General features: G+C 45.7%; 4 protein-coding genes across 4 annotated transcripts; 2 read left to right on the top strand and 2 right to left on the bottom strand.

Annotated features, from left to right (window-relative positions):
• Positions 1-2,980: 2,980 nt before the first annotated feature.
• Positions 2,981-5,475, top strand: MICPUCDRAFT_25397 (uncharacterized protein). Its single transcript, XM_003056568.1, has 2 exons — positions 2,981-3,118; positions 3,204-5,475. The coding sequence occupies exons 1-2, from the start codon at positions 3,005-3,007 to the stop codon at positions 3,675-3,677; spliced, it is 588 nt and encodes a 195-aa protein (XP_003056614.1). The 5' UTR covers positions 2,981-3,004; the 3' UTR covers positions 3,678-5,475.
• Positions 5,476-6,631: 1,156 nt separating this feature from the next.
• MICPUCDRAFT_14522 (uncharacterized protein) lies at positions 6,632-7,708 on the bottom strand (the record flags this gene model as incomplete). The annotated part of the gene is made up of 1 exon (XM_003056162.1): positions 6,632-7,708. One exon carries the CDS (start codon positions 7,706-7,708, stop codon positions 6,632-6,634), a length of 1,077 nt encoding a protein of 358 aa, XP_003056208.1.
• A 1,914-nt stretch (positions 7,709-9,622) lies between these two features.
• On the bottom strand, positions 9,623-12,995 carry MICPUCDRAFT_25391 (flagellar inner arm intermediate chain). Its single transcript, XM_003056161.1, has 7 exons — positions 12,774-12,995; positions 12,579-12,666; positions 12,391-12,473; positions 12,196-12,302; positions 11,787-12,129; positions 11,528-11,722; positions 9,623-11,469 (listed from the first exon to the last, which is right to left on the bottom strand). Exons 1-7 carry the CDS (start codon positions 12,834-12,836, stop codon positions 10,339-10,341), a joined length of 2,010 nt encoding a protein of 669 aa, XP_003056207.1. The 5' UTR covers positions 12,837-12,995; the 3' UTR covers positions 9,623-10,338.
• Positions 12,996-13,473: 478 nt separating this feature from the next.
• Positions 13,474-14,785, top strand: MICPUCDRAFT_65193 (uncharacterized protein). The gene is made up of 2 exons (XM_003056567.1): positions 13,474-13,796; positions 13,950-14,785. The coding sequence occupies exons 1-2, from the start codon at positions 13,783-13,785 to the stop codon at positions 14,215-14,217; spliced, it is 282 nt and encodes a 93-aa protein (XP_003056613.1). The 5' UTR covers positions 13,474-13,782; the 3' UTR covers positions 14,218-14,785.
• The last annotated feature ends 49 nt before the right edge of the window (positions 14,786-14,834 follow it).

Below are 14,834 nucleotides of genomic sequence, written 5' to 3'. Positions count from 1 at the left end.
TATGACCCTGGACAGGAATAGCGGTAGAGCTGGCTTCGAGCTTTCTCCGGTCTTATTTTGGCCTGCTGGTCTGCATACTCTATAAACAGGTATCCGATGCGGGGCTTTGGTTCATCCTTACCGCCAGCTATATTCGAAGCGCCAACTGTAATTCTCCGGAAGCCAAGAAATTTTCCGATCCCATATTTTCGGTGGACAATGTACTCACCAGGGATTAACTTGAATGGGTCAATGCTGTTGTCAGGTGGTTGGTTGCTGGCTATTTGATAGTCATCTCCTGATTTATTATCATCTGGTTTTCCAGCATCTTGCCGTGTGTTTCCTTCTCGCAAACCCTGAGGCTTTGCCCCACTGCTTGAAACAGAGTTTGTTTGACTCGCAGACAGCTCATCTACTATTTGTTCCGCAAATTTGTCTCGGAGACGATTCAAACCTCGTGCACGCTTCTCCTGAAACAGTCTCCGTAGTCTTTGCCCAGGCGTCTCATCTTCTAAGATTTCCGGAACACCGAGTTCCAACCCTTCAGATTCAGTATTACTTCTAGGAGTTCGCACGTTTTCAATACCTGCAACTGGCTTTCGCTTATTTTCATCAGCACATGTGACAGCATTTCGTTTGATTAGTTTTCTGAATTTGTCTGCAGCATACTGCTCCCTCTCTCTGCGCTCATTTCTAACATGCGTCGTGATTTCAATTTCGGATGCTTGCAGCTTTTGTCCCGCAGCTACAGCGGTAACCATCGCGTTCTTCTTGAGGCGTCGGACCGTTCGCTTACTTTTTTGCCCCTGTGCTGCCGTGCTTTCTGTTGTCGTCCTCTGTACATCACTTGAATCAAAGCACCCTGAGGGAAGCTTCGTACCCACCTTCGAATCGTCGAAGGCAGATTCATTCATATTTTCGTGCTGAAGTATGCCGAAATTCGACGCTGGTATCTTGTTAGCGTCCCCTACGCCGGAGGCATCGCTGTTCGTGGTCGCTGCTCCTCCAGAAGTTGCTCGTCCCGGGGGCCTCCGCGCACCTCCGCCGCTCCATCGATACGAGCCTGCAAAGTTTTCTCTACGCACCGCCAGCACCGGCGCTTTGGATGCTAGAAAGAACATCTGCAGCTTGTCGTCTGTTTGCAAGGAAGGGACAACTGAGTATTGATATTAGACTATTCGTACCTTCGTACATACCTTCGTACACGTTCGTACGAAGGTACCTTCGTAGTTGTCATTTTACGAAGGTATTTATCATACTGTACCAAGGTATCATACCGAGGTACCTTCGTACGAAAGTAGATAGAGTACCTTCGAAGGTACGAAGGTATCATACTGTACAGTGTACCAAGGTACCGAGGTACGAAAGTACTTTCGTACCTTCGAAGGTATTTATTTACTGTACAGTGTACAGTGTACACCATTGTACACCTATTTACACCAGATTTAGTCCTCTATCTGATCATGTACGAAGGTACAGTACACGTACACGACCTACACGTACTGTACACGTACACACTACACGTACACAATGTTCGAATTCTGTTCGAATCATGCGTACGTAAGTTGTTAAAACTTACGTGTACTGTACAGTTCGTGTACGAAGGTACAGTACAACGTACTGTACACATAAACTCGTACGGAAGTACAACCGGTACAGTACAACAGCGCGAGAGCGAGTGCGTGTTGCCGACATGTACGTGTAGCACTCGTGTAGCCCTACACATCTGGAAGTAGCTGTACATGTACTGTATACAGCTATACACTATCGACACCTTCATATCCGATATGAGTAAAAGTTGATAGGCTACGAGTAATCACTCAGCTCGATCCCGTCAGGACAAAACACGTTGGAGAGTACGAGCAAGCCTCTCACGCAGTGATCAACTCCACGATGCGGTCCATGATTCCGGTACGAGCGTCGCAAGCTTGCTGTGCCGGGGCGGCGTGAAGTGCACATGCGTTGCTGAGCGCGTACGAGATGGGCGCGCCAGAGATGCGGTTCCCGAGGTCGGTGACGAGCGCAACGGTGCGCGCATATTGTTTTGGATACAAGGATTGAGCCAGTGGCGTTATTATTGTATTGCGATTACTTTCGTACTTCCTTCGTACCTTCGAAGGTACGTGAGTACGAAAGTACAACGTACGAAAGTACTTCCGTGTCTATTTTCGTACGAAAATATACCTGTACGTGTACGTACGTGTACAGTACGTGTAGATTAGAGTACGTGTACAGCTGTACACCGTGTAGTGTGTATCTTGTATCTTCGATTCATACGAGTGCCTTCGAGTTGCCACGTGTTTTTTCTGATTGCCCCGAGGCATTCAAGCCAATAGGAGCGCGCTTTTAAAGCTAAAAACGTATGAAATGATGTATGAAATGATGACGTGTCGCACGCTCAAAGCTCGACTTAAAGGGCTGAGAGCACTGCAAGACTACTGCAAGCAGAGGTTGTAAAACAACAGTATACGAATGTAGGCCCAGGCCCTGACAACTAGGGCCAACGCAGTGACTACGTACGCTACGCTTTCGGCCAAATATTAGGGGTGTTCGTGTTGTACAGCGAGTGTGAGATAAGCTGACTTATTACAGCCAGCAACTGTAAAAAGATAAACTTTTCCCCGAAATATCAAATAAATATCCGTACGTGTACAATTTACAGTAACAACTTACGTGTACGTGTACAACGTTGTACCTTCGTACTTTCGTACGTGTGAACTACCTTCGTACGAAGGTAAAAAAGAAATGCATGTGGATAATAGCGTACAGATTTACGTACGAAAGTACGAAAGTACCTTCGTACATAACAATGTTGTACTGTACGTTGTAGACGTACACGTTACCTTCGTACAGAACGAAGATACGAACGAATTACGAAGATACAAGGGCTAGATATTACGAAGGTACAAGAGCTACAGTAGATATTAAGCCCAGGCACATGTGTACTTGTGTAGTGTGTACTTCACTTGAAGAAAATGTGAACGACGAGGAAACTACGAAGCGCGTCGCAAGTTGTTCTCACACAATGGAAGACCTCGAATTTCAGTTCGACTTTGAAAATGATTTGAATGCTGACCTGGAACAACCAGAAGAGGCGCCGCAATCAATGCCTGAGAACGCCCGAAAAAATTATCGCCAGGTACATACATCCTTGACGCAGCGAGTGTACTGTCAGCATTTCTGATTTTCTAGACGTTCAACGATTTTTTTCTTTTTCCCTTCAGACCGTATGCCGTCACTGGCTTCGTGGATTGTGCATGAAAGGCAACCACTGTGGTTTCTTGCACCAATTTGATAAGCAACGAATGCCTACTTGTCGTTTTTTTGCCAAATACAGCGAATGCAAGGAACCAGATTGCCCCTTTAAGCATTCTCTAGAGGATGTTAAAGACTGCAACATGTTTAAACTCGGTTTTTGCATCCATGGACCGAACTGTAGATATCGGCATCCCCGAAGTTCTAGTGAACACCCTTCGATAAGTGATTCGGCTTTGATTGGTCGCCCTGGCCATCTGCATGGTGCTCCCTCACACCTGCAGCGGCACCACTTGGACTTAACTAAGCAGAAAAGTGAACAACGCACATGCAGACTAGTTGGAGGAGGAGCGCCTCCGCTCCCGCCTGGTCCACCGCCTTCAGATGTAAGAGTTGTACAACATCTCTCCAAGCTGCCAGCGTCGCATAAGTCCACATCATAACATTTACTAGTCTATGTAACGCGTTGTATCTTGAGATACACAAGTTCACACTCTTCAATGAGCCCATATTGTGCACTGCTTCGACAAGATGCATTATCTGCATTTAGTTATTGGTGTATGTATTTGTATTTGTCTACTCATTCCGTCCACGCGAGATCTGGCGTTCTCCAAACCGCGGTGCTAAACTCTGGGAAGAACGCTTTTGTGAAGTTCCTCACGCCGCGGTGAGGACACTGTAATTCTATGAAACAAGATTGGGACGATCTGGGGTCGCACTACGGCAGTACTCACGACAGTGTTCTCATCGTCGACGTAGACTGCACTGCAGGCGGTCAAGGGACATGCCAGAAGATGGGCGTGCAGGGCTACCCGACGATCAAGTATTTCATGGCAAGGCAGACTTTCCTGACTTCACTCTCCCTTCAAACCTATCATCGATACCTCTTCAGTACTGTCACCAATATCTCTCCCCTCCCCCTCCAATCCCCTCTGAAAAAGAAACAATTACTGCATTCCTGCATATCTGGTTCGATCGTATACTGGTGGTCTTACTGTCTATGATTCGGTTACACGTAGAGACAAGTAAGGAAAAATTTACCAGAAATACAAATATCGTATTCTGTACCTCCATACAAGTTACTTTCGTAGTATTTGTTTAAAAGTACGATGTTGTGCAGTCTACACCTTGAAACCTTGATTGCTATAGGCTTTAGGTTAAGAATTAAATTGAGAATACACTACTAAGGCTATCTTCGAAGGCAGACGCATGTAGAAGATGGTAATTTTTTACTAGCGCTTCGCCAAGTTTATGATGCCTCTGAACTCTGAAACATTTTCGTCCTGCTGTACGCATGGCCCAGAGAACATAAAATTGTTCAGATTAAGTAAACTGTACTTTCGAAACTACTCCTATCTAATAATTCGATCAAGCGAAGGATCCAGATGAAGACGCGTGCCTGTCATAGACTACTGCACAGCTTAATATCGATTATCGAAGGCTGGTGAGAATGGTGAGTCGTAAACACCGAGGCAAACTTCTGTTGAAGCAAGATGCACACTGGAGTCAACCATGCGAGAAGAAGTCTAAAGCCAAAAAGGAATTATGATAAGAAAGGCTCCTGCAAATTGAAATAAAAACACCTACTTCTCTTCGAAGTTGGCAGCCCATTATGTTATCATAACGGTTGTACATACGTTGCCGAAAATCTTGATCGAGAACAAAAACAGACTGTAGATAAAACTTTCGACTGAAGAAATCGTGGATTCGACGTCTGCTCGAACTTCCCCTCCAGCATTTCTGTATCTCCGTTGCAGCTCGATGAAAGTGCTTCAGCCTTTCAACGTAAGCTAACTGCGCTGCACATGCAACAGAGTTACACATCATTTAAGCGAAATCGTGGAGTGTTTCGTGTAAAACAAAGCATAGTCAACAAAAAAGACAGCTTGCCTCTAAGGAGAAGCTGTGCGCTCGCTTTCTGCCACAGAAGCCGCGAAAACATGTTTGTATACGAAGACTTGCAATCTTTAACCTCTTAAATTGTTGTCGTATCGAGTAGGAGCGCCACTGACTCTGAATGCGAGCAATTGCTCGCACTTCTTGAGTGTTCAATGTTGCTGCTTCTCTGAACTCGAGTTTGTCAGTACAGAAACAGGCAAAGCAGAGAAAAACACCTTGAAGTTAATTACCTTGAAAAGATAAAATGTTCGACACAAACTGTTTCAAGGGCACTCCTCAGCTTTCTTTCGCTTGACATCTCCGAAAGTTGAACCAAGCAGCAAGAAAAGTCCAGTGTAAACCAGTGATAAGCCCGAACACGTTACGTGTCAGTCGCAGAAGTACCACTGCGAGGGCTACAAGTACTTTCGTACGAAGCAAGCAAGCAAGGTACCTTCGTACGAAGGTATCTATCTTAAGGTCACGGTCCGCTAATTAAATTTCCCGTGCCAAAAGTACGAAATTTAAATTAAATACGCATACAGATGACAAAAACGTACTTTCGTACGCGCCCACGCGCCGTCGCTGCGCGGATTGATTTGAAACTTTGTCACGATGTTGTCCATCATGTCGATGATACCCTATCAAAGTTTCGCGAGTTTTAGAGGCCTACAAAACGGTTTTCGGACCCCTCAGCGACTTTTTTAAAAAGGTCCTTAATACGTCGTGCAAGGCAATAAATACGAAGGTACCTTCGTACGTACGTACGAAGGTACAGGGTACATTAAATATTTCCGGAATTATGTATGATATGTTATAATAACAACTACCTTCGAAGGTACGAAAGTACGAAGGTATATTCATATGCAACGTCGGTGATACTTCCGGATCACTACAATAATGTACTGTACAAAAGTATCATCAATCACATCCAATCAATCACATCAATCAATACGTATAAAGTACTTCCGATAGTACTTAATGCACGCACGCTACTTTCCACGCTATCTATACTTCCGAAGACTAAAGTCGTCCGCACACCTACGAATATAGAATTCATATTTTGTATTTTATTAGCATGGATGTACGTGTACATGTAGTCGTGTAACTGTGGGAATCTGACATGCGTGTACTTCGGAAGTACTTCCGGAAATACGGAAGTACGTGAAGGTACAATCATGCACGCACAACGTACAGCCGTACAACGTACAGACAACTTACAAACGTACAGTATGTGTATGTACATGTACAGGTACATGCCATATACCTTCGAAGGTAACAAAATACGGAAGTAACTTTTAGCAACAAAAATAGTATCTATCAGTTACGATACTACATGTAGCCAGAAGATCCTGCTTGGTTGAATGTGAGCGCGGACTTACGGGAATCTGTCATGCTAGACGCTGTCATCATCAGCGAGGTGAACTATATCGCAAGGAAGAAAAAATAACCAAAAAATTGCTCATACTGAAAACGTTTGCTAGATGAGCTAATCTTGTCATCGAAAGGGCTAGCCTGACTAATCTGACATTTCAGGTGATATCTTCTGAAATGAGCTGCGCAACTGACCACAGGCAGCTGCCGCCTCAAGTCCCCTGCTCTGTCGTATACTGGCAGGCACTTGCATCTCTTCTAAAATGTTTTTGAACTTGAAAACAGTGGCTCGATCTGGTCTCGCAAAATCTGGTGCATCATGCACTGGATTGTATGGGATGAGATTCACGTGTGAAGCAAGCTTTTTCTTGTGTAGCAACTCTGCCAGTTCCACAGCTTGCTCGGAGGAGTCATTGATCCCAGCCAGTAAAGTGTACTCAAACGTGACACGGCGACCGGTTGCAATGAAATACTGTTCACAGTCATTCAAGAGCTCACCCAGCGGATATGACTTGGCGCTCGGTATGAGCACCTCGCGGAGTGATTGATTAGGAGCATGTAACGATACTGCCAGGGTGCTCTGCAGTCGGGCACCGGCTAGCATCTGTAGTGATCCACGCACCCCTACCGTAGAAATGGTTATGTGTCTCGCCCCAATTCCAATTTCTGTGTTTAAAGCAGTATACGCCCGTAATACGTTTGGGGTATTCAGAAGAGGTTCACCCATACCCATGAATACAACGTTGGTGACGCGTTTTCCAAAGTGTTCCTCTAACGATAACACCTGATCCACAATCTCATGTGGTGCTAGGTTCCTCGTAAAGCCTCCTTTGCCTGTTGCGCAGAACGTGCAACGCATTGGGCAACCTACCTGGGAGGAGACGCACGCCGTGAGTCGGTCCTTGCCTCTCTCTAAGGATGGTATGCCTACAGTCTCGATAACCTTATCATCCCCGAGTCGCAATAGAAGCTTAACGACGCCATCGGAATCAACGACGACATGATGGACGGATGATCGACCGATATGCACGTCAGCAGCCAGCAGTGCAGCACGTGTCGCCTTCGGAAGCGAGACGAGATCGTCGATGTAACGTACGGGAGGTCCAGCATAAATGTGATCACGCAGCTGTTTGCCACGATATGCTGGAAGACCAATGTCAGCGGAAAACCGTTTTAACTCCGAAAGTGTTAGCCCAAGGAGGTTGAAACGTTTTGCAGCCATATTTGACAGCTTTTCCTCTTTTACACCAGTCAACTTCAGAAATTCGTCGAGACTACGCACGGGGAGCAGGGACATGTTGTACGCGTTCTCAGCATCCTTCTTTGACCGTCTGACGAGCTCTTCATCTGTTTCATTCCATATTCCACAATCGACCTTATCGACCCTTGGTGCCAAAGATGAAGGAGCGTGTTGGTTGTCAGATTCAACTGCAGTGCATATGACAAGTCCACTGTACACCTCGGCTTTTGTGCAAGAAGTGGTGCACCTACCGAATAGCGCAGGGTAGTTCACACGCTGTGGTTTGCGTTGGATACACGACGATGTGTTTAACGCACCAAACGTCGTCAGCGCAGCCACCATCGTTTGTAGAAGACCGGCTTAGGAAAGTAGAAGGTAGCGACGAGGCAAATACCTTCGAAGGTAGCTTCTGTGCAACGTTGTACCGTGTGTGTGTATTTCTTAGTCTCCGTGAAGTACACTACTGGTACTCGTACACGTACACTAGAATAAAGTACAGTACAGTGTTTTGCGTGCCATTGTGACAATAGTGTACACGTGTACGTGTAGTGAGCTAACCCCCTGGATGATGCCGTCGGAGGACTCCAAGGGATGCCACGCGTCACAGCAGGTGAGCGTGAAGAAGATGCAGATGCCCTCCTCCGAGAGCGCCGCAGCAACGTCGAAGTAGCGTTTTCCCGCCCTTTTTTCGCTCGCGACCTTGCCGCCTCGTCGGATGAGATGCACTACCCCCTGGATGATGCCGTCGGAGGACTCCAAGGGATGCCTCGCGAGTTTTTTCAGCGACTCCCGGTCGCTTTTTCTCGCTAGGTTGCTCGCTGATGTTCACATGTTTTGCCCGGATGGGTTAGAGCTCAGTTTTTGTGTAATAATATCTACACACAGTGAGCTATCTACCTTCGTACCTTAGAACCTTGAGATATCTATCTCTCGGAGTTACTACTATTCAGTTTTATCCGCGTCGCATAACGCAACGCACATTCAACGAAATCGTTGACTGAACATTAACTGTTCACTGTTCAGCTTGTCAACAAGCTTGAACGGGATTCGAACGCAAAATAGCCGATACCAGTTACTAAAGTACGCCGTTTAGCGTGCCTTAGGTGACATTAAGTGTACTAGTGAGCTATTTGGGAGAAGGTTTACCTTCTCCCATCGAGGGCTAGGGGTTTTCCCGGACCTACGTACGAAAATTTCAGCCTATCAAATGCGTTTGGAGCCCCGTATGCAAAAACGTGCCACGGGACTAGATGATGAACTCTTCCGATGAAAACCATTTTCAAACCAATACACGAACTTTTGTACTTTTCAGACTAAATACACTGCCGCGCCTTGCCCCCTTCTCCCAACTACCGACGCGCGGCGGAGGCGCTAATCTAGTACGAAAGTAGCTAGCTAGCTAGCTAGGTAGAACCTTGAGCTTATCTATCTCTCGGAGTTACTACAATTCAGTACACGTACATTATGCGCACATTATGTAATAACGACAATGGAACCAGATAGAGGCTGGTTAGGGAAAAGTGACCCGAGGTGTCCGGGTAGAAGGTAGGTGACCGTTGGGTCGACGTAGTACGGAAGTACGGAAGTACTTCTTCCGTACTTCCGTCTGTACAGTGCAACGCTGCATACCTTAGGGCTACCTTCGAAGGTACTTTCGTACTTTCGTACTTTCGTAGAAAGTACTTTCGTACTTTCGCGTACTATCGTACTGTACTACGAAGGTACTTTCGAAAGTACGAAAGTACTTTCGAAAGTACACGTACGAAAGTACGAAAGTACGAAAGTACCTCCGAAGGTAGTTTATTCGTACACGTGTAGGGTAGCTACTAGCTAGCTACTAGGGCCTATTTTATTGTCTTGCAGGATATGAACAGTTAACCCCACGGGACTCCCACCCGCGGGAACCGAATTCTGAGGACGAAATATTCTCAGTTTTGTGTTCTTCCGAGCCGTTGCCCTGATGGCATCCTCAGGAGATTATTCATCATGCTCTCATTCGAGAATTCTTTGCGCTGCAAACTTTGAGGACTTCAACGAAAAGGCGTCAGCACTTTTTCACGTTGATCCCGGCCGGGTGAGAATGTGTCCCGAGTGAACTAGTGACCTCTTCTAAGGAAAAAAAACGCTAGGTTCGCTATATACTGAAGTATCGTCATGCTGAAGGACACGTTGTCCTGAAGATTACCAACTCCGTTATGGTAAGTATCTTGCGCTATCTTTCAAACTATTGGCCTGTCTTCCTCTCTGCCTGAATGAAGTTTATCCTGCTCTTTACTGAATCTGTACGGGTGCATCTACTTGTAGTGCGTAATGTATGTGATGAAGAAAACCTCTGATTTAACTAAAATAGAGCTATTGAGTTCACTGTTTCTATGAATTTGAGATCAGCACATTTACGTTGGGCTGTAACTTCACAAGTCACATTTTTTTATTTGAAATATGTTCTTAAGTGGATCGTGACCTGTGACCTGGAAGACTTTTAAACCAGAAACTTGAGAAAAAGTTATCTGTGCCAAAGTGAGATTCTTGAGAAAGATTGACTACGACAACAAAAACATCAAAGATATTACTAGGGGCAACCATATACTGGGTAAACGTAAAGTACACAAGACTTAGAAGTTAGTTGACAAGGCCACCCTCAATCGAATACCGTCACTGCAATTTGGCACGTTTACTCCTGGAACTCGGAAAACACCCACAGTTCCGCTTTGTCCACCAACAGCAATTATAGTCGAGGTATTAGCAAATGACAGGCATGTCAATTTTTCATTGAAAGCATCTGATGACACTGCCGGTTTGAGAGTAGATACCGATAGATCCCAGACTTCTAATCTCCCGCTTGAAGTTGTTGAGGCAAATACCGTAGAATTTATCGGCGACCAGCAGACATCTGAAACTTGATGGCAACCCGACTGTAAAGTAAACTCTGGAAACGACCTTGCGTCATCCCACAGCTTTATGGTCCAGTCTGCTGAAGCAGAAATGAAAATATTACTTGCAAATGGTGACCATCTAACTTGATGAACAGGCCCACTGTGGCCGTAGTAACTCTGCAAATACTGTTCACTATGCGAACAGGAACATTTGTACAGCATCCCATCCTCTGTACCTACAACATACACCGAAGAGTTCTTTGAGGAAAAATCTAGACATGTCCCACTTCCATGTCGACTTATACATGCATCTGTGTGAGTAGATAGTTTACTAGAGCTTGTAGCTGTTGCTGTTGATTTTTTATTGGTGTGCTTAATTCTTAATAAATCATGGTACTTTAGTCCCCTTTTGAAGCTCCAGCGTGCCACGCGGCCATCAGTTGATATGGAAGTGATGGTTTCTTCTTGATCTGACTCGTGTGTTGTCCAGCAAAGTTTCCAGACAGGGTCACTATGCTTTCCTGGTGTACCATGCCCACTCTCCAAAATAGCTTCATCTGCTGGAGAACGGACATCGTAGATGGAGACCGTGCCATCGTAAAGCCCAACAGCAAGCAAGTTGAAGTCTAAAGAGGAAAATGCCATTGCAGTGACTCCAACGTGAGTACTGAGAGTCCACTCAGGACTCTCTGGGTTTTCGAGAGACCAAAACGCTACCAAGCCAGCACGCTGAAGAGTAAAGTTTGACTCACCATAGCCTACTGCAAGTATATCAGGCTTTATCTTATTCCAGGTCATACAAGAGACGTTGCGCTCATCCGTCAGTGCACATTCGAAGTTCCATAGATGAATCAACTCCTGTTCTGTATCCTGGAAACAAAGAAGACGTGTGTGATTTCAATTTTGCGATGATGTGGACTTCACCAACCTTGGAAAAGTTATAATCGCGATAGCTTAGTAACTTTTCATGGTAAACATTTTGCAAAATCACTTTTTCCAACATCTTCAGAGCTGTGTATAGCTGTGAAGAGTGCGTAATAAAAGAACAAGTGCCCATAGCGAGATTGCCAGCAATGGAGTCTCCTAAATTTATTATATGTTTACTGAACACCTGGTCAGTTCCCTGCAGAATAAAAAAACTTTTAAGCCTTCAAAACTCCCAGCGGCATTAAAGAAAGAACACGCACGTTCAAACGATATTCAAGCATAGACTCCTGCATTATCCAAACATCAGCCTGGCACTGCTGTGTAGTGCAGACCCCGGATACGTGCTGTGCTTCCTTTGATGTTGTGAAGACAGTAACTGTCTGAGTTTGAACATCAGTGCGCAGCTCACTTGCATGCCTCGCTTCATGTGCTGAGCTGTGATGTAAAGCAGTCGATCCAGATGGGTTCTCCCGCAAAATACAGTTTCCAAGGAGGGAAAAGAAACACAAGTTTTCCGATTCGAAAAGAGATATACGTGTTTCTGAAGCCTTTCTTAAAAAAAATGAAGATTTTGACAGCTCGTTCTGGGATTTGTCGTCAGGACTGCAAGAAAAAAAAGAGAATGCTCATCAGAACATGTAAACGATAAGCTAGCAGAAGTAAATAAACCTGATTTGGGTGGTTTCGGAACTGGCTACCTCACTGTTTTCTGAGGCACTGATTAGGCAAAGTGACTTGCTAAACTCTTGCACAGTTGAATTCTTTACCATATTGCTCTGTGGAAAGTTTAACTGAGGTTGCCTACTGTCGCCAACATTTTCCTGGGAAAACCCCCACATAGTGATATGTTCATGTTGCACGAACCTTTCTCAACAAAGCTCTCGGGGTGACGTTTACCCCATCATCATCAAAAAATTGTAGACGTTGGAAAGAATCAGGTATGAAATCCACACCCAGGGTCGCAACAACAGACTGATGAATAAAAGCGTCCACAAAATATGCGACGGCTAAACGAAAAAATTAAAACAAATCTGAAAGTTAACGTTCCGCACGTGAATGATTTGTGTTTGACTTTGTAACAACTTCGCATCCTGGACTTTGCCGGAAAAACCCTTTGTCACGATGGAGTAACTTTGTTGTCTGCGAGCATATCTTCAGAAGGGTAACCTTTACGGTTGCTTGACCAGACATGCTAGGAAAATTCCAAGCTGTTGGCGAAATGGGAATGCGAACAGGAATGAACTTACGTTGTTGACTGGCGAAAAGTCACAACCTAAACCCTCGTGCGAGTGCCTAAAGTCGACAGTCATCAGCAAGCGCCTGAAAGGCGTATTTCTTGATCTCGATTTAGAAGTTTCTGTTGTGCTACCCCTGCCAACAAGCGCTCAGTCGCGATAGAGGAGAGGGCAATTCGCAATGTGCAATTGGCGTTCGTAGGCGGGGTCGACTCCGAAGGAAGTGTAAAGGTATCTATGTTGAGGACCTTAAAGAGTAGCTTGTCGAAACGATAAAGTTCCCAAAGTAGTACACATTCTGTAGCCGTAGCCATACTGTCTACGCAGACCAGAATGCGGTTTTTCAGTCGCATTCAGATGTCCCATTGTGGGACATGTCGACCGACCAAAGACCCGATCAAAGCGATCGGGGATTCCGATCAAAAAGTTTGAAAGTATATTTTCATCGCAAAGCCGATCAAAAGCTTAACGCGACTGAAAAACCGCATTCTGGTCTGCGTAGGTACACGTACGTGTACGTGTACAACTACAGCAAAGCAAGTCAAGTTTTACAGTGACTTGCTGCACATCGGAGACTCATCCGTACACGTACTGTACAACTAACGTTGCATGCACGGAAGGAACGAATGAAGTACGGAAATACGAAGGTATCGAATAGAATTAGTTTTGTCCAACCGAAAACTTTTGTCCTGAAAGAGTCACATTCCTGGCGCGCGCGCCCCTCGCGATCGCGGAAAGTGCGGAATTCGCCTAAAGAACCTCGTTTGGCGTTCCTTGTAACGTGACTCACTATTCCCCTGAGGGAAAAACAGTGAGATTTCGTTTTGCGCACTCAATCTTCGGCTCGAAATTCGCCTGTCCACCGCGTTTTTCGAGCCGAAGATTGAGTGCGAGGTCACATTCCGCGCGCGCGAGCTGGGAGGGCGCATGCTAGTGCCCGCGGCTTCGGTTTAAAAGCTGCAAACACCTTTCGTGGCTAATCGACATCGTCTCTATAAAAATTTCGGCGTGAAACGCTGATATGGATAGCCAAAGGCGCGTTTCCCGTACCAGGCACACCCAGATCTTGTTAACTACTCTTTTTCTTTGTTGGCACCAATCCTCACCTCGCTGGTTCGCGTCTTTCACAAGCCAAGATGACCATTTTTAACGCGTTTTTTTTCGTCTACGTCTCGAATATGATCACAGGTTACGGAAACTTTCGCAGAGGATAGCCAATCGCACAGCAGTGGATGATTCGCAAGCGCCAGCCCCGGATGCTACACAATCTGAAGGGGATGATGAAGATGACAAGCGCGTAAAGCTGAGGGAAAAGTACTTGAAATGCGCGGAAGAGTGTATGCAGAAAGCTCGAGAGGCTGCGGTGGCAGGTGGGGTCTTTGTGGCGACGAAATATGCCCGAGATGTCCACAATATCGATATCAGCAACAATATCTATATCTTCGAAGGTAGATAGATACCTTCGTACAACTACGTGTACAACAGTACGGAACTCTTACTTCCGGAACATTTTATTGCACCATAGGGGGATCGGTGTACTTGGTAGCCTCCCCCCAAATATGTCAAATTTTGAAGGCTAGACGAATTACGCAGACGACATGTTCAGGTACAGTTGTGATGTGTGTGGAGCCTCACTACGCGCATTCTGAATTCAACTTGAAGCTCTGCCGGAACGGGGTTATTCATGCTAGACAGACTAGTTTTCGCTCATAGGACGTTACAGACAAAATGCCCATAGACTGTACAACCTGAAGCTCTGCCGGAACGGGGGCTATTATTTATTCGACGCAGCTGTCGCCACCTCGCATCGCACACAGTGGGGGTACAGTGGTGGTGTAGTGGGGTAGCGGGATAATGGTATTGGGCTGGGGGCTACTCCTGCCCCTAGTCTCCTCCTCCTCCTCCTCCTCCTCCTCCTCCTCCTCTATGTGTAGTTGTGTACTTCCGGAAGTACTGTGTATGTAGAGCTGTAGACTATGTGTGTACAATAGTTACTGAAAATACTCATACAAGTTTCAATGGTCGATCGAACGATAAGCCCACATAAATAGATATCTAAAAAGCTAAGCTTCC

The sequence above is a fragment of the Micromonas pusilla genome (assembly GCF_000151265.4).
Source record: "Micromonas pusilla CCMP1545 genomic scaffold MICPUCscaffold_2, whole genome shotgun sequence".
In the NCBI taxonomy this organism is placed as follows: Eukaryota; Viridiplantae; Chlorophyta; class Mamiellophyceae; order Mamiellales; family Mamiellaceae; genus Micromonas; species Micromonas pusilla.
The sequence above is the reverse complement of the archived record's forward strand: the minus strand, read 5'-3'. Positions and strand labels throughout refer to the sequence as shown.